The sequence below is a fragment of the Propithecus coquereli genome, unplaced genomic scaffold (genome assembly GCF_000956105.1).
Source record: "Propithecus coquereli isolate 6110/MARCELLA unplaced genomic scaffold, Pcoq_1.0 Scaffold87, whole genome shotgun sequence".
NCBI lineage: Eukaryota > Metazoa > Chordata > Mammalia > Primates > Indriidae > Propithecus > Propithecus coquereli.
The window spans coordinates 4501463-4519200 of NW_012154951.1; the positions used below are offsets into that span (position 1 = coordinate 4501463).

The following is a 17738-nucleotide window of genomic DNA, read 5'->3' on the forward strand; positions in this document are numbered from 1 at the left end:
GTCTCGCTCTTGCTCAGGCTGGTCTCGAACTCCTGAGCTCAGAACGATCCGCCCGCCTCGGCCTCCCAGAGTGCTAGGATTACAGGTGTGAGCCACCGTGCCCGGCCTGGTCTTTCATTTTGTCAGGTTGTAATAATATAATGTAACTATGTTTATTTTGATAAGGGGAAGGATATAGGTACTAGAGTTTGTGAAATTTAAATAGACAAGTTCTTTAAGCCCATTTTAACATATTTAGCGTCATAGCTATGATAAAACTGATGGCACTTTGTATTAGCTGGTACAAAGATTGTTTTGTTATTGAGTGTATAAATATAATTTTTATTAAAATCTTATTTTGCTATAAACTGATTTTTTTTTTAGGCTATGGGAAAATTATGATGTTCTTTTGTGGGAGAAAAAAAGGAATAAATTCGAAATGATTGAATATTGAGCAGTTGAGCATTAGTGGATTTGTTTGATGTTTCAGTTCCCTCTGTAGGGGAGCTTTAGCATGTAGATTATATGAAAACAGTAATAATTTATATCTTGGTTTAAGAATGCAATCATCTCTATTGTTGATTGATCCTCAACTTGTTGTATTATTTTTAATTAGGCTTAATATTCTTGTCCTTGGAGGAAGCTCTGGATTTATTGAACTTTATGCTTATGGAATGTTCAAAATCGCTCGAGTCACAGGAGTAAGTTTTTCTTTAAAATTTTCTCTATCATTCCTCTTAGAATATGGTAGCTAATTCATTTATGGAAAAACAATAAAACACTAGTTTCTTTTTTTTCAGTTTCAGTTTTTGGAATTATTCTTAAATGTTTAGAGTATAACTTTCTAAGATAAAATAGTAGTGATATAGCTGTAAAATTGGGGGCTGTTGGTGGAATTAGTCATTTTTTTCTTTAACAAAAAGATTAGTATGTTACACTTAATTACGATTTAGTATTTTTCTAGCCTGTGATGGAAAAGAGCTACAATTTTTTATTGGAATGTACCGGAAGTCATCAGAAGCAATGTTAAGCTCAGTACTGAATCTACTACAGTGGCTAAGTCTTGGTCTTCTCCATAGCTTTTTCATCTGACTCTTACCTTTTCCAAAAGGGGTAGAAAATATTGTAGGCTCTTTGGAATATATTGGTTTTCCAACACTTGATTTGAGACCTTTGATGGGAAGGAGGTAGGAAACCAGGGTGCTTTTGTGTCTTTGTGACAAGAAAGGCCCCTGCAGGCAGACACCTACCTTCATCTGCTATATATGTGTGGCCGGAGCCAAGAGTGTGTTTCTACTTTTTAAAGGTCTTTGTGAAGTTTTGCTTTCTGTATTATCAGCAGATACAACCCAACAATAATACTAAATATGCTGAGGGATTTGACTATTTTACAGATTGCTGGTACTTGTCTGGCATTATGTTTATCAAGTGATTTGAAATCATTATCAGTGGTCACAGAGGTTTCTAGCAGTGGTGCTTCAGAAGTTTCATACTTTCAGGTGAGTATTAGAACTTGGTAGCAGTAGAAAGTAAATATATATTTAATAGGTTTTATAGGTTTTTGTTATCCGTATCTCACTGTATTCTAATGATCATTAAAACAAAACAAAAAATCTACTTGGAGTTTCTAAATCCTATATATTGAATGATATTATAGTGAATACCATATTTTTCCCGTGCTCCAGTATAGTTTTTACAAAAACAGTGTTTTGATGGCCTATTAATGACCATATTAATTAGTTGCTATACCAGTTCAACTTTGTACTGTTTTCTTAGGACTCTGTCCCTGATAATAATAAAGGCTAATGTTTATTGATCAGTTAATTTATGGCAAGTACTGAGTGCTTCAAAATAATTCATTTGAATCCTCACAGCATCTGATAGGTAGATACAGTTGTTATCCCCATTTTGTAGATAGGTACCTGGGCACACAGAGATACTCTGGAATTTTCTTGATGTCAGAGAATTGGAAAGTGATGGTAGGCAGTCTGGCTCCAGGGTCTGTGCTCTGAACTACCACATTGCATCATGTGTAAAATGATGACTTAATATGGGGAAAAACCTTTTTTAAAAATTTGTGTGCTGTTTGCATTATAAACTGAGGAAACTGTTTGGGCTCCCATAGAATGTTTAGATTGTCTCCTTGGCTTGCCAAGAAATTTTCCCAAAATTTTCATCTTGAATATCTCAGCCAGTTAACCTAAGTACACGTGAACTCTCAAACAAAAGTAGAGGAAAAAAGATGCAGGGTGTGACACGTGTGTTGCCTTCCAATATTCTCTGTTGTATTCAGGGCATCAGAGAACTTTCTCTTGTATTCAGAGTGTTAGAGAACTCGCAACTTAACGATTCACTGTAATAGTGGTTGTTCATATTTGCTCTTCATCTTAAGGTTCTCTGAAACTATGATTACCAGGATTGTATTTGGGCTATGATAAAATGATTCACTACCACTGTGAAATTTGTAATAGATATTTTTTGATGACAACTTTATTGAGATACTATACAACTCACATGCCATCAATAGATATTTTCTTTATGTTTATTAATAGCCTTTAATTTCTTTACTTCAACTTTTTACATATATTTGTGATCATTTTTTAATTTCCTTATAATAGTGTTAAAAAATAGGTTATTACATTTATTCTAGCTACATAGAAGAGATCGATGACTCGGAGAGAGTGATCTGTGCATAGTTCTGCACAGGTTAGGAAATCCTAAGGTTGTGTGCGATTAGTCCCCAGACTGTTACACTCAAAGGGAGCAGAATTTCGACATAGTCTTTCTCATACATAGTTAGACCTAGACTCTTTTGAATTAGAGGATTTTTTTTTTTGAGCTGAACAGGACTGATTTATCTTTAAAAGAAGCAGGTGTATCTGATTATGACTCACTTTATTCATTTAATTTTATAGCTTGAAACCAATCTATTGTATTCTTTCTTACCTGAAGTAACTCGGATGGCCAGAAAATTTACTCACATTTCAGCTCTTTTACAGGTATTTATTTATAGCTTGTTTTGGTGAATATTTACTATCATCTTCTGAAGTTCCATACGTAACAAATTTGAAGATTTTATTTTATAAAACCATCTGCAGTATAGGTGTCTAGTCTACTTATAGATAATCTTATAATGTCCATTAAAGCAAGAAAAGAAAAGAAAATTGAGAATCTATTCCCACCTCATCCTGTTTACCACTGCCAAAAGAAAAGAAAAAAACAGTTTTAAAATTTTAATATTCTCATAGGTAAAATACCATTTATATTTATTGAAAATAAAGTATTATGGAAAAAAGTCTTCATATGAGTTAGTTTTTCATAACAAACCCACCCCAAATCAGCTCCCAATTTGGTGATTTGGGCTGAGCTCAGCCAGGAGGTTCTGGTGATCTGGGCAGGTTTAGCTGGTCTTGACTAGACTTGGTGATGCCAGCTGACGTGTGTCCCTTGGCTGTAATGGCTTTGTCTCTGCTCCACATCCCTCATCCTCCAGCACATCAGCCCAGGCTTGTCCACATGCTGGTCGGGTAGGGGCATCAAGAGTACAAGTAGGCCAGGTGCAGTGGCTCACACCTGTAATCCCAGCACTTTGAGAGGCCAAGTGGGGAAGGATCACTTGAGGCCATGAGTTCAAGACCAGCCTGAGCAACATAGTGAGACCCTGTCATTACAAAAAATAGAAAAGTTAGCCAGGCATGGTGGTGTGTACCTGTAGTCCCAGCTACTCAGGAGGCTGAGGCAAGAGGATTGCTTGAGCCCAGAAGTTTGAGGTTGCTGTGAGCTATAATGACAACACTGCACTGTAGCCCTAGCAGCAGAGTGAGACCCTGTCTCAAAAAAAAAAAAAAAGTTCAGGTGGAAGCAGGCAAAGACTTTTGAGGCCCTGGACTCCACAGTGTTTTTTGTGCTGTGTTCTGTTAGTCAAAGCGAGACTCCACCTCTGCATCGAGGTGCTACAAAGAATTGTGGCCATGTTTGTTATTCTACCACAGTCATTAATTAACTTGATGTCAAGGTTTCTAGAGATCAGTATCTTTTTAAGGATCCTGTTTGAATATTGAATAGCTGACTAAAACAGCAATTTGACGGTTAGTATACATAGGATATATCTTTGTAAAGTTCTAAGAATTATGGAATGTTTAAGTAATCACCAAATATTAGGTATAGTCTTTTTCTCAGCTTTGAGTTAAAAGAGTGATTAGAAAGTAAATTCTAGATTTCTTTGAGATAATTGATCATAAGCACATGTTACTTAGTCAGCAAGTAGGTTTAAATATTTTTCACTATTTTAATTTTTTTTCTTTTTGCTAATAGTATATTAATTTGTCACTAACATGTATGTGTGAAGCATGGGAAGAAATACTGATGCAGATGGATTCTCGTCTCACCAAGTTTGTGCAGGTAATATAACTGAAGTTCTGCATGGAGAGAGTTAAAGAATGTAAAATGTATTTACTTTATGAGATACATGAGAAAAATCAGTCTTTGTAAAAGGCTACAATGATGATTTCTTTTAAATGGCTTGGTCGAACCTCATACTGTTTTCTCCGATTTGCGAAAAGGGCTCTCTTCCCATTGGTACAACGGAGGTGGGGACAGGATTGTGAAGTGGGGCTAGGGGAGTAAAGGCAGCTGTTGGAATAGCGGGCTGGCTGTCTTGCAGGCTCATGTCCAGGTGATCACTCCAAATATAGATTTGAAGGAAGGCTGAGGCTCAAAAAGGGAGTCATGTTCCTATGATTTTTAATAAATAGGTTTATAATTTAAAAAATATATATCATAATTTTTTTCATTTTGTCTAGGAAAAGAACACAACCACATCAGTGCAAGATGAATTCATGCACCTACTGTTGTGGGGGAAAGCAAGGTAATATGCTCAGATTAGGTGCTTCTGTTTTTCCTTCTGTTTTTTACAGAAATTATTTATTTCGAAAGTAATTCATATTCATTGTGAAAAAAGAAAAGGTTGGTACGTAGAGCCAAAAAGAAAAATAGTGTGTCTTTCAAGGCTTTCCCTGTGCACGTGTTTTTTTTGTTGTTGTTTTTTAACATAAATGTGATCATTTTGTGTGTGTATGTGTCTGTGTATGTATTTTTAAATTTATAAAAAATTTAATATTTTTATGTAGCCAAACTGTTCTTTTCCTTTATGATATCTGCTTTTGCTTTTATTCTTAAAAAGACTTTTCTTATCTTAAGAGTATCAAAGGTGATCTGTATTTTTTTAGAGCTCTTTTATGGTTTATGTTTTATTCCATTTACATGTTCTAGATGTGTTTTATTTGGTTATATGCTGTAAAAGGCTAATGTCTTTTTTCCTTAAACATTTAGGTAATTGCCCAGTATGGTTATTGGGTATTATACCTTTTCCTCATGGATGTGAAATGCTACTTTAGCTGAATATACACTTAAGTCTGTTTTTAGACTTTATTGTTTTCTGTCTCTTTGTATGTAGAAAAAGTCTTAATTTTTGTTGGGCTATATTATTTTGTTTCAAGATCTGTGCTTTGATATTTAGAAGTTTTAAGTAATGCATATAGATTTTTGAATAGAGAAAATGACTAAAAATATTTTCTTTTTCATTGTAGTGCTGAACTTCAGACTCTCTTGATGAACCAGTTAACAGTAAAGGTGCATTTAAAATATACATTTAAATGGCTATGAACACATTCTTAACTTTTTTTAGAGTGGCATATAGTGTCCTGTTTGTATGCTAAATATATTTTCTTCTCTTAATTAGGGCTTAAAAAAGCTTGGCCAGTCTATAGAGTCATCATATTCCAGTATACAAAAATTGGTTATAAGTCACTTACAGAGGTATGAAGGTGATGTAGAATTTTTTGGTGTCACATCCACATGTACATGGCATTGGTCTTCCTTCTGCATCCTTCTTTTCATCATCTGGCACTCTCTCTAGCTAAAATTGTGGCATAGATATTTGAGAGAATCTTGGTGTACCCAAGATTTAAAGAGTCAATAGCAATAATTCTGCATTATGAAATAATTTTCCAATGTCTTTATACGAGGCTGGGCCCTGTCTGAGCGTTTTCATTTAACCATGAGGTATATTTTGAAATAGGTCATATACCCCTTTTTCGAGCATTTAAATGAACATTTTACAGTTTATAAAGCATACTGTGTGTTTTTTCATTTGACACCTTGGCAAGGTGGGGATTATGATTATCCTCATTTTACACAAGAGGAAACTTGTTCAGAGTTTGTGGCTCGCCCAGAGTCACTAAGTATCAGAGCCAAGACTAGATCTTCAAGTCTCATGCTGTTTCTATCCACAGCTACCTCAGCAAAGCAGTTTGCAAGTGGATGCTGAGTGTTTGGTTTAAATTTTATATATCCCTTTATGCTGAGTCCCTGGCCTTTCCTACCATCATCTCTCCCTTAGACCACTGCAGCACCCCCTGGACTGGTGGTTCTCTTCCAGTCCACACTATCCCTCAAATGTATTTTCCCCAGTGGATCTAATTGTGTTAACTCTCTTACTTAAAAACTTACAATACCTTCCTGTTGTTCTTGGAACAGAGACCTTTGCATGGCCTTTAGTGTACCCGCCTCTCTGCCTTAGCCACACTGGCGGCCCTTTAGTTTCTCAAACTTGACATTTTGTCTCCACCTAGAGCTTTTGCACATTCCTCTTGCTTTCTGTAAGACTCCTCCCTTGCTCTTCACATGCATTCTTCAACTCTCAGCTCAAATTCACTTCTTCAGAGAAGCCTTCCCTAATTCCCCAGATTAAATCGGGTTCTTCTGTTACACATGCACCTTGTGCATTTCTTTCAAGGCAGTTATGGTAGTTAGAACAATATACTGATCGATCGTGTGGTTCTCTTTCCCCCATTATACTGTTAATGCTGTGAGGACCCTGTGGTTTTGTTCACCATTGTGTCCTGGGTATCTAGCACAGTGCCTAAGTCGGAGTTTAGTAAGTATTTGTTGAATGTCGACTACGTAGTTCTTTTGTGAGCACGATGGCCATGTGACTATCTTAAAAGTGCCAGGACTAACTATGGAACATTTGATCATCTTACAAAATTTAATATTGTCATGTATTTATTTCAGTAGTCATGATGACCAAATGGTTCTGCTTCAGATTTTAGAAATCATTTTGAGAAATAATTATTTCTCGTAGAAAGAAAATTAAAGTTGCTTTCAGTTTTTATTTCTGAAAATTTAGAATGTTCAGGCAAGGTAGTACCTTGATGATAGTAATGATACTAATTTATTTCTGCTCTGTTTTGATAGTGGCTCGGAGTCTTTATTATACCATTTGAGTGAATTGAAAGGAATGGCTTCATGGAAGCAAAAATATGAACCTCTTGGACTGGATGCTGCGGGAATTGAAGGTAGTGGTTTAATTTCTCAGTAGAATACATTAAGCACAGTTTACTTGTTTGATAAGTGACATTTATTTTTTTCCTTTAGATGCTATTACTGCTGTGGGTTCTTTTATCCTCAAGGCAAATGAACTTCTTCAGTAAGTATTGGGGGTACCTGGAATCACTGACCTGAGAATATCTCACTTTTTACTTAAATAAGAACTTAGCAAGTTGTCATAATTCTCTTAAAGCAAGTTTGAAAATTTTATAAAAATCATGCCTTTACATGATTAAAACAAGCCAGTAGCACAGAGATTTTATAAAGTAAAGCTGAAGATTTAATATTTTCCTGCCCCACCCATCCTTACCCCACGTCCTCTGTCCAGAGGAATCATTTTAACTCTTGTAAATATTTCTGTTTTTAGTTCTTCTGTGGGTTACCTCCATATTTCTAAATCCTGTGACTCTACTGCATTTTTTTGTTTATCAGTTTTTAGAAATTATTCTGTTTGTTTTGTTTTTCCGGTACTATTTGGCTTTCTTGTTTTCTTGCATTCTATCTTTTCCACACCCTTCTGTCCTTTCCTGTCTGAAGTGTCTTTTCTCTGGAGTTGCCCACGTCCCAGGTGCCTCCTTTAGCCTTCCCTCCCTCTGCCTTCATCTGCGGCTGTGCTGTGGCTCCCCTGCACGGCCCCCACACCGGCACCTTCTCCATCGCTTTCTGCACTAGGTCCAGGACTTCCAGGATCGCCTCTGTTTCTTGGCATGTTTAATCATTTTGCTGGAAAACATCCTCCCGTAACTTAGCAGATGTGGAAGGTAAATCTTTTGTGTCCTTTTGTGTCTTTTCTCCTGTCCTTACACTTAATTGATGGTTTTGGCTGGATTTAGGATTCTGAGGGGGAAATCATTTTCTTATATAGAACTTTAAAAGCATTGTTCCATTGTATTCTGGACTTTTTGTTACTGATAGAAGGCCTAGTGCTTCTGATTCATTCCTTTGTAGGGTTTTTTTTTCCCTCCTTATCTTTAAAAGCTTTAGTCTTTATCCTTGATATGTCGAAATTTCATAACAGCATTTTTAGATATGGGTCTTTTCATTCATTGTACTGAATAAGAAAGAGCCATTTTAACCTGAATTCTCTTGTGTTATTATTTTGATAATTTCTTCTCTCTCTGTCTCCCCTTTAAACTAGATTTTTGTTCTAGAAATCTTTTTGATCTGATATTAGAATTCATGGATTGATCCATGAGTAGATCAAAAATGTCTCTTATTTTTCTCTCATATTTTTCATATCTTTTTTTTTTTGTTTTCTGAGAAATTTTTTTACTTTATTGTCTAATACTGTCACTCATCAGTAGACATTTACTGAGCACTTAACTATGTTTTAAACAAGTTCCAGATGCTGAGGATATAAGAGTGGATAGAACTGATACAAATCTCTGCCTTCCTGGGTCTTTTTTTTTTTTTTTTGAGACAGAGTCTCACTGTGTTGCCCAGGCTAGAGTGCCGTGGTGTCACCCTAGCTCACAGCAACCTCAGACTCCTGGGCTCAAGCAATCCTTCTGCCTCAGCCTCCCGAGTAGCTGGGACCACAGGCATGCGCCACCATGCCCGGCTAATTTTTTTTTCTACATATTTTTAGTTGTCCAATTAATTTCTTTCTAATTTTTCAGTAGAGACGGGGTCTCGCTCTTGCTCAGGCTGGTTTTGAACTCCTGAGCTCAAACGATCCGTCCGCCTTGGCCTCCCAGAGAGCTAGGATTACAGGCGTGAGCCACCGCGCCCGGCCCCTTCCTGGGTCTTATATTCTAATGTACATGAGACAAACAGTAAACAAATGGATAATTAAAATATTAATGTATAGTAAGTCAGATAGTGACAAGTATTGCTGAGAAAAACCATGCAGGAAAGGAAGACCTAGGGCATGCTAGCATAGGGAACACAGTTTTATATAGGTCAGGGAGGCCTCACTGAGAAGGTGGGGTTGGAAGGAGACAGGAGACAGGAAGGGAGTGAGCTCTGTGATGTTTGGGGGCAGAAGGGCGGTAAGTGTGAAGGCCCTGAGTTTGGGGCATGCCTGGCCTGTTTGAGGGACCTCAAGGGGCACTGTAGCTGCAGTGGAGTGAATGAAAGAGAGGTGTAGGGATGAAGTGACAGGTGATGGAGGATGGCCAGGTTGCATAGAGCCTGTAGACAGTTGCTAGGACTTTGCCATTTACTTTGGGTGAGAGGCCCTTGGGGATTTAGGAGTAGTGGAGGGAGAGGGTATCATTTAGGTTTTAAGAAGATCTTTCTTTCTAGTTAGTGTTGAGAATAGATTATAGGCAGGCAAGGACAGAAGCCCAGAGAGAAATGATGGTTCAAATCTCATTATATTTTGAAAGTATAATCAGATTTTCTGAACGATTGAGTGTAGATGGTGAAATAAATGAAGGAGTCACAGATAATTAGTTTAGGGCCTTAGTACTGGGAAGACTAGAATTGATAATTTATTGAACTAGGGAAGGGTTGAGGGGGGCAGGTTTTGGGAGGGGAGTAGAGTGTGATTGAGAGTTTGGTTTGGATATGCTATTAATAGATTTTTCTTTAAACTTTATTTTGAAATAATTTCACATGGAAAAATTGTAGGAATAATAAAGATGACTCTGTTAACACTTTTCCCCTGATTGACCATTTTAAAATATTTTGCTATATTTATTTTATCATATTCTTTCTTTTTCCGGAAACATTTGAGAGTATGTTGTATATATCACGTGCCTTTACCCTGTAATACTTTAATGCATATTTTCTAAGAATAAGGTTATTTCCTTACATAACCATAGTACGGTTAGCAAATGTAGGAATTTTCACATTGATGCAGTACTTATTCTAAAGTTCAATTCAAATTTTGCAATTATCCCAAAAATGTGCAGTATGATAAGACATAGTTCAGGATCACGTATTTGTTTTAGTTGCTGTGTCTTTGTAATCTTGAGCAGTTTCTCAACCTTTCTTGGTCTTTTATGATAATAGACGTTTTAAAGGAAAGCAGGTCATATATAATGTGTATATATGTGTGTATGTATATATATGTACTTTATCTTCCTCATTTTGAGTTTATTAGATGTTTTTTCATGATTTAGGTTATATCCCTGGCCAGAAATACTGCATAATTGGTGTGTCCTCCTCAAGGCATCACATCCATTGGCTCACAATGTTTGTCTACCCACTTCTTAGTGATGTTAATTTTGGTCACTTGGTCCATGTGTTAGGCACATTGAATTTGAAATGTCTGTTAGATCCATAGGTGGAACTGCCCAGCACATTGTTGGTTATATGAGACTATAACCTCAAGGGAGAGGTCCAGGCCAGAAATGTAAATTTGGGAGCCATCAGCTCATTGGTGTTCTTAAAGCCATGAGATTGGATGAGGTAAGGGGTGTGCTTAGAGAAGAGAAGCAACCTCGTTTATGGATGGCGGCAATGAGGAGCCAGCACAGGAAGTGGGAGAGAACAGCCAGGGGAGTGGGTGTCCTGCAGGCTGGGTGAAGGCAGCATTGCAAAGAGGAAGGAGGGATCAGTTGTCAGATGCTGCTGAGTCAAGTAAAGGAAACACCAAGAATAGAACAGAGTCTTAGAATACTACTAGAACAGGGACGCTGACAAGGGCCACTTCCGTGGAGTGGTGGGAGCTGGTACAATACAGAATAAGGACAGATGCAGAGAAGCCAGCAGGAACAGCCTCTTGCGGAGTTTTGCTGCAAGGGGAATGGCCAGTAGTTAGAATTGTTGGGTTTTGTTTTTTATTTTTATGTTGGGAGAAACTAGAGCATATAAGAGATCTTCTACAAGGGAAAAAACTGATGATGAGAGAGGGGAGGGTTGCTCTAGAGCAAGAGTATACTGTAGTATGTGTACTAGAGTATACACGGTAGTGCAGTAGGGAGGGGTTGGAAGAGCAGGGGCAGAAGTTCATCCCCAGTTACAGGAGGGAAGGCCCAGGAAAGGGTGACAGGCTGATGTATGACGGGGGAGCATGGGGATGTTCCCTTCTAGGTGCTTTTGTTAATCTCAGCAAATCCTTTGTCATCAGCTCGGGGTAAGGACGGGGAGGTGGTATTGGAGGTTTAAGAGTACAGGGAAAGCTGTGAAGCAGTTGTCCCGAACATCCAGTAGGAGCAGGCGGGTGTGTCCACTAATGGGACAGAGGAGGACTCCTGAGCATTCATGAGAGCGGGAACGTGAGGCCAGTGGCATGGCTGCAGGGCCCACTGTGAGAGTGGGACACAGAGCAGGTGAACAGTTGTACCAGGCTTGGTGAGTAAAAGCGCAGCAAGAGTGGCAAGGGAATTGAAGCAAGGAGCGGATTAAAATGATGACCCTCAAATCTAAACTAGTTTAGGAGGGAAGTGAGGACATGCAGGGGTGAGAGATGGTGAAAGGTGATAGAACTAGTAGTCAGTGCATCCTAGTGGGATGAAGTTTGGGACCCCGGAGAGGGGACACTGGATAGATAGAGGCTTGTTGGTCAGTGGGATGCTTGAGATGGAGATTTTGAAGGGTTGCAGTGGATAATGAAAGTCTAGGGTGTGATCTTTGGAATAAGTAGCTAAGATAAGGTTGCAGGACAAGATCATTGAACTGAACCATTCTGTTAAATTTCTTATTATGGCCATCCTGTCTTTTAATTTCCTAAAGTGTTTACTTGTTTCTTTAATCCTCTCGTTCTGTGGATGTGGCTGGCATCTTCTCAAATCTCTCTGTGGATATTAGATTTTTAAAAGGTCTCTGTTGTTCCCTGAATTATCCTCACTTGATGGGTCACTTTTCTGTTTATTTTGGTCTCTTGTTGCAAGCTTTCTTCTAATACCTGATGCTTGGTTGTCACTCATATTTATTCATGAGGCATTTAAAGTTGCTCGGAATCTCCACGTGCAGGGATGGCAGGGAGCCAGAACCTGAGTGCCAGAGTGTGCGGGCTGTGCTTCGGGCTGCTGCTGCCCACGTAGAAGTGCCATAGCTCTTCCCAGTTTGTCAGTTTCTCTGAAGAACCGTCTGTTTCTTTGTTGTTGGCTAGAAGGTAAACTCCTAGGCATTCTTCGTGTTTTGGGGAAAGAATGTAATGACCACACTGTATTAGATTTTCATTTTGTCGCCTATGTCTAGCCCTGCACATCGCCCTGGTATCTACTGTTGAACCTGGTGTTGCTAGTGTCTCAGTATCCCTGGGTTCTCCAGGGTGGCGGGTGGTTTCCTCCTGCCTGGCTCGCGGCCTGCACTGTTCAGCTTCCTTAGTCATCAGTCCCCCATCGGCTTTTGACATTTCTGAAATTTAATTTCTTTTCTATTCTCTTCATTTTTGTGAGTTTCTAACACGTACCCCTCCCCATCCACTGCCATTTTAATAGTTTTAGAAAGTAAAGTTTTAGAAGTTACAGACACTCGTGTTCAGAAGACAAAAGGAGAAATGACATTGCTTTTCCTGGATTTTGAAGTGTTTTTTGTTTCAACATATTTGCTGAGAGCAAATATAAAATATTAAGCTTTCTGTGATCACCTTTCAGTATGAAAGGTAGTTTAACTTCTTGTTCTTTTCAGGTAAGTAGAATTATTGTAGGTTACAGATGAAGAAACTGAGGCAATGAGAATTTTGATGTTAGCCTGGTTGCCTGGGGTAGAGTGAGGTTATTGATTGGGGAAGGACACAAAGGAACTTTTTTTTAAAATTATTGCTGCAGGAGAGTTTCGATTATATTGCTTGACTAAGGGATGTTGCCATCTTTTATCCCAAGTGTTTTACTTCGTACAGAAAGGTTAATGATACTGACTTACCTCTCCAACAGTATTATGAAACTTAATACTTGGGGAGGGCTTTAGGATTTAGGAATGAACAGCAGGTATTATTTGCTTACAGTAATTATCTTATAGATGTGAGTGTAAAAAGATTTTTAAAAAATGGCACCCATCTCTGTATTCAGAAACAGTTTTATCAAAATGAAGATGACTTCCATTTATAACATTTAATTTTTTGGGTACATTTGTGTAAAGCCCAGGGAAATTGAATTTTTGCGATCTCAGTTATTGTCAGAACCAAAAATCAGCTTCCAAAAGTAATGTCCACTTATTAGAGGTTGTGACGTAGTACAAATTTATAATAACAATTTTCTGTTGGAGTTGATGTTTTTTCTTCTTACTGACCAGTGAGTATTTTCTTTTAAGCCAAGAATAATGCTGATAACTATTTTTTCCTGATTTATTTGCAAAGTTAGAAAAGGATTTCATACTTTACTGAAGGCTAGAAAAGAGTATTACACACTTTGTAGCAAAGCTGTTGTAACCAGCTAGAATCTGAGTTATTTGCTTTATTTTTGAGAAGAGTCAGGATTTGCTTTTTTTCAAGTTTTATTTTTAGGTGTGTGTTTCATTTGTAAAATCTGCTGTCCTGAAGACTTAAATATCATCCAGATAGGATAAAGTAGAATGGTAGGAATTATTCCATGACAGTTAAACGATGATACATCAACCCCACATGATAATCTTATTTCTGATTTATTTTTATCTTTTTAGAGTTATAGATAGTAGTATGAAAAACTTCAAAGCATTTTTTCGGTGGCTCTATGTGGGTAAGTTAATAGAGTGAAGCATTCTTATTTTAACACTTTTAAAAAACTGTGGGAATATCATTTTAGACTGTTAAAATTACTCTAGTAAAATTTCATGTGCTGATAAAAGTAGAGAAACTAGTGTAAGGAACGCCCTATACCTTGCATGCAGCTTCAGCAGCTGTCAACACATGGCCAGTCTTGTTTCATCTGTGTACCCACCCAGCCCCACCTCCCCTCAGAAATATATTTTTAAAAATTTTATTTATTTTTTATTGATAATGTACGTATTTGGGAGGTGAACGTGATAATTTAATACATTCATATAATTTGTAAAGATCAAATCAGTGTAATTGGGATATCCATCACCTTAAACATTTGTCTTCAGGCTAGAAACATTCCCCACAGAAATATTAAAGCTAATTTGTAGCACCTGTTGTCCCTATCGCTCATTGATAGTTCACCCTTTTTTACCTTATGATATTTCCTTACGTTAAAATAACATTTTTGAACCCCTGCTGATATATTAGGCACTGTTAGGTGCTAGATTTAAAAAAGTAAAAAATAAAAGACCACCTTTGTCCCTGGGTAGCTGATGTCTTGTTTGATACTTTGGTGTTCTGTCTTTAGATCTCTGCTGTCTAGTACAGTAGCTACTAGCCACGTGTGCCTATTTAAATATATTTAAATTATATAAGATTATATATTTGGTTCCTCAGTCATACTGATCACATTTGAGGTTCTCATTAGCCACACGTGGTTAGTGGCAACATAGAAATAGAACATTTCCGTTACCACTTCTGTTGGGCAGTAATGCCCCAGCTAAAAAGAATGCATACCACTTGTGGTGTTTCTTTGTATCTGCACAGTGTCTTTGCGTTTGTTTGGGTAGGTAGTTAACAAATATTTATTGACCTGATAGTAAATGTTTTCATATTCACTCTGCAGTATATGCATATTTTATTTAGGTCCATTTTTACTGCTATTTTTGTAACCTCTCCATATCCTTAAAATAATCCAGCATAAACTGCTGTCCAACATGTGCAAAATTTAGTCTAAAATGGAACTTCTCATATTTGTTAAAATTCCTAAAGAGGAAATAGAAGGTAAATTACCTGTAATGTGCTAACATCCTTTAAACAAATGTCCAAATCTTCAATTTTATTAGTAGTATTATAAAAGTAGACTTCACATTTATCAGCCTAAAATAATTGCTTTTATTTAAAAACTGAATGTGATCTGCAGATGTTAATACTTAAAATTTTTAGATTTTTCTGAAAACTACCAGTGCTAGCCATAGTGAGGAACCAGAGTGTTTATTAGCCAGCCTGTTTAAGATCCAAGTTGTTAATTAGAATAAATTACAATATTAAAAGTGAATGAGACCTTAGAAATCATATTCTTTAACAGAAGAAGTAGTTTGGTTTTACTTGTAATTATTGGAGGGTAATTGAGGCAGTTTCTATGCTTTTTTTTTTTTTTTTTGAGACAGGGTCTTGCGCTGTCTCTTGGGCTGGAGTGCAATGGCATCATCATAGCTCACTGCACCCTCAAACACCTGGGCTCAACCAATCCTTTTGCCCCAGCCTCCCGAGTAGCTGGGACTATAGGCGCGTACCACCATGCCCAGCTGAAGTTTCTATTCTTATTGTATGTCCTAACTGTAATAAGAATCAGGATTAGAATAAAAATGAATTATTGCTGAATCTTTGTCATTTGTGCAGGACATTGTAAAACGCATACAGAATGAGAGAACTAGAGACTGGACACTTAATATCGTCCTTGCTTTGCCACCAGTAGCTCTATAACCTTGGTTTTCTTTTTTGTAAAATGTAATCTCCATAAAAGCAGGGACTTCTTTTATGCTGATGTATCCCTAGCACCTAAAGTATGCTCAGTAAGTGTCTTTTTGGATTGATATAAATGGAACTAAATTTTAGCTCCTTTTTCAGATAATTTAGAAATTTGAATTAATTAAAAACAGTTTCTAAAATAATCTATATTTGCCAAAGTACTTCCGACCTGTTTCTTGCTGAATATACACAGTTAAGATGCATATTCAAGCACTATACAGAAGCACATGTGATGTACTTAGTTTTTTTGTTTTTTTTTTTGAGACAGAGTCTCACTGTGTTGCCTGGGCTAGAGTGCCGTGGCGTCATCCCAGCTCACAGCAACCTCAAACTCCTGGGCTCAAGCGATCCTCCTGCCTCAGCCTCCCAAGTAGCTGGGACTACAGGCATGCGCCACCATGCCCAGCTAATTTTTTCTATATATTTTTAGTTGTCCGATTAATTTCTTTCTATTTTTAGTAGAGACGGGATCTCGCTCTTGCTCAGGCTGGTTTCGAACTCCTGAGCTCAAACAATCCGCCCGCCTCGGCCTCCCAGAGAGCTGGGATTACATGTACTTAGTTTTGTCTGAGGTGGAGACGTAATACAAAAAACCCAGTACCGACCGATGAGGACAATCCTATGAAAGGATAGAAAGAATCAACCACAGATACTAGATCAAAGATAAGTATATAAATATGCATAAATGTAAGTGTGTGTATATGCATATAAATCTTAGTGCACATGTCTTCATGTAGAGAAAAAAGGTCAAGGGAAATAAACACTTCTTTGGTATTGTAAAACTTTGGAGGAAAGAATGACAACAGTTACATTTATTTGTCCCGAGTAGCAATGGATTGAATTGAGGGAGAAAAGAAAAATAATAGTTTAGAATGGTTAGACTAACAGTTTTCAACCTGAAAATATAAATCAAATTTAAATTCTTCACCCTTTAGTTTTTGGAAGAAAAATAAGTTTTGTTAGGTGAAAAGCTGTTTAAAATTGAAGATTTAGTCCAGTGAAACACATTTAGTCTTTGAAATGTATTTATAATTAAAATGATATTTTTAATTTTACTTTAAAGATAGTTTTTTAACTTTATATTTCCAGCAATGTTGAGAATGACAGAAGACCATGTGCTTCCTGAGCTGAATAAGGTAATATACAGTAGTACATTTTCATAATGTGTTGGTATTGTCCTGGTTGAGCTCAGCTTTGCTGGTTATCTTGGAACTTTTTTTCAGTCACTAGTTAACAGGATATCAGGTTGCAGACATTAGATAGATCCCTAGATCCCTTAAGCCCTTTTTTTTTTTTTTTTTTTTTAAAGAAATTTGCAGTTCTGTAGTTTTTCATCACATAGGTACCTTTATTATAACTAAATTTGTAATTTTCATGTTTGGATAAGGTTTTATAATCTATATAAGGTAGCATCCTTATATTCCTTACTTTGACTTCCTTACATCTTACATGCATTTTCTTTGGAAGTCAAGTACTTAGATATTAGTACCTATGTTGATGTATGGTAAGCACATTTCTTTCTAACTGTGAGGATTGTGACAAGTGGCAATGGAATCTTCTTCCAGGGAGATCTTATAGAAGAGGGCAAAATTCACATTTGATTCCTGTGGCTCACTCCTCCTCACTCCTGCCCAAATTGTTCAGAAAGATTAGGTCATTTTGAGCCTGAAAGAGTAGAGAGCATTCAAATTAATTAATTAGTCTGTGTGTACTGGCTAAGTAAGTGATCCTCCACTTTCTACAACTTTAATGCTAAGTAGATCTTTTGCAGTATGGGTGACTGGATTTGGAAACCAGGAAAGTTTCACAGTAGTTTTTTTTCTGACACCACTGTTAGCATTATTTTGGGAGATAAAATATGTTAACTGTTGGGAGAAACTTTAATGGGTAATTTTTTGAGGGCGGAAGAACTGGAGCAGGGTGAAGGCAAGGTCATTGTAAGAAGCAGGGGCCAACACTGAAGCGAACAGCGCTGTTTACGCACAACCTT

At 37.3% G+C, this 17738-nt stretch overlaps 1 protein-coding gene across 1 annotated transcript in view; it reads left to right on the forward strand.

Annotated features, from left to right (window-relative positions):
* ANAPC4 (anaphase promoting complex subunit 4) overlaps positions 1-17738 on the forward strand; it is a 53103-nt gene that overhangs the window by 23952 nt on the left and 11413 nt on the right. Inside the window, exons 5-15 of the mRNA XM_012664189.1 lie at positions 539-680; positions 1374-1478; positions 2895-2978; positions 4294-4380; positions 4782-4846; positions 5568-5610; positions 5720-5796; positions 7237-7337; positions 7417-7468; positions 13861-13916; positions 16838-16884. Coding sequence (XP_012519643.1) covers positions 539-680; positions 1374-1478; positions 2895-2978; positions 4294-4380; positions 4782-4846; positions 5568-5610; positions 5720-5796; positions 7237-7337; positions 7417-7468; positions 13861-13916; positions 16838-16884 — 859 coding nt within the window. The remainder of the gene's footprint in view (positions 1-538; positions 681-1373; positions 1479-2894; positions 2979-4293; positions 4381-4781; positions 4847-5567; positions 5611-5719; positions 5797-7236; positions 7338-7416; positions 7469-13860; positions 13917-16837; positions 16885-17738) is intronic.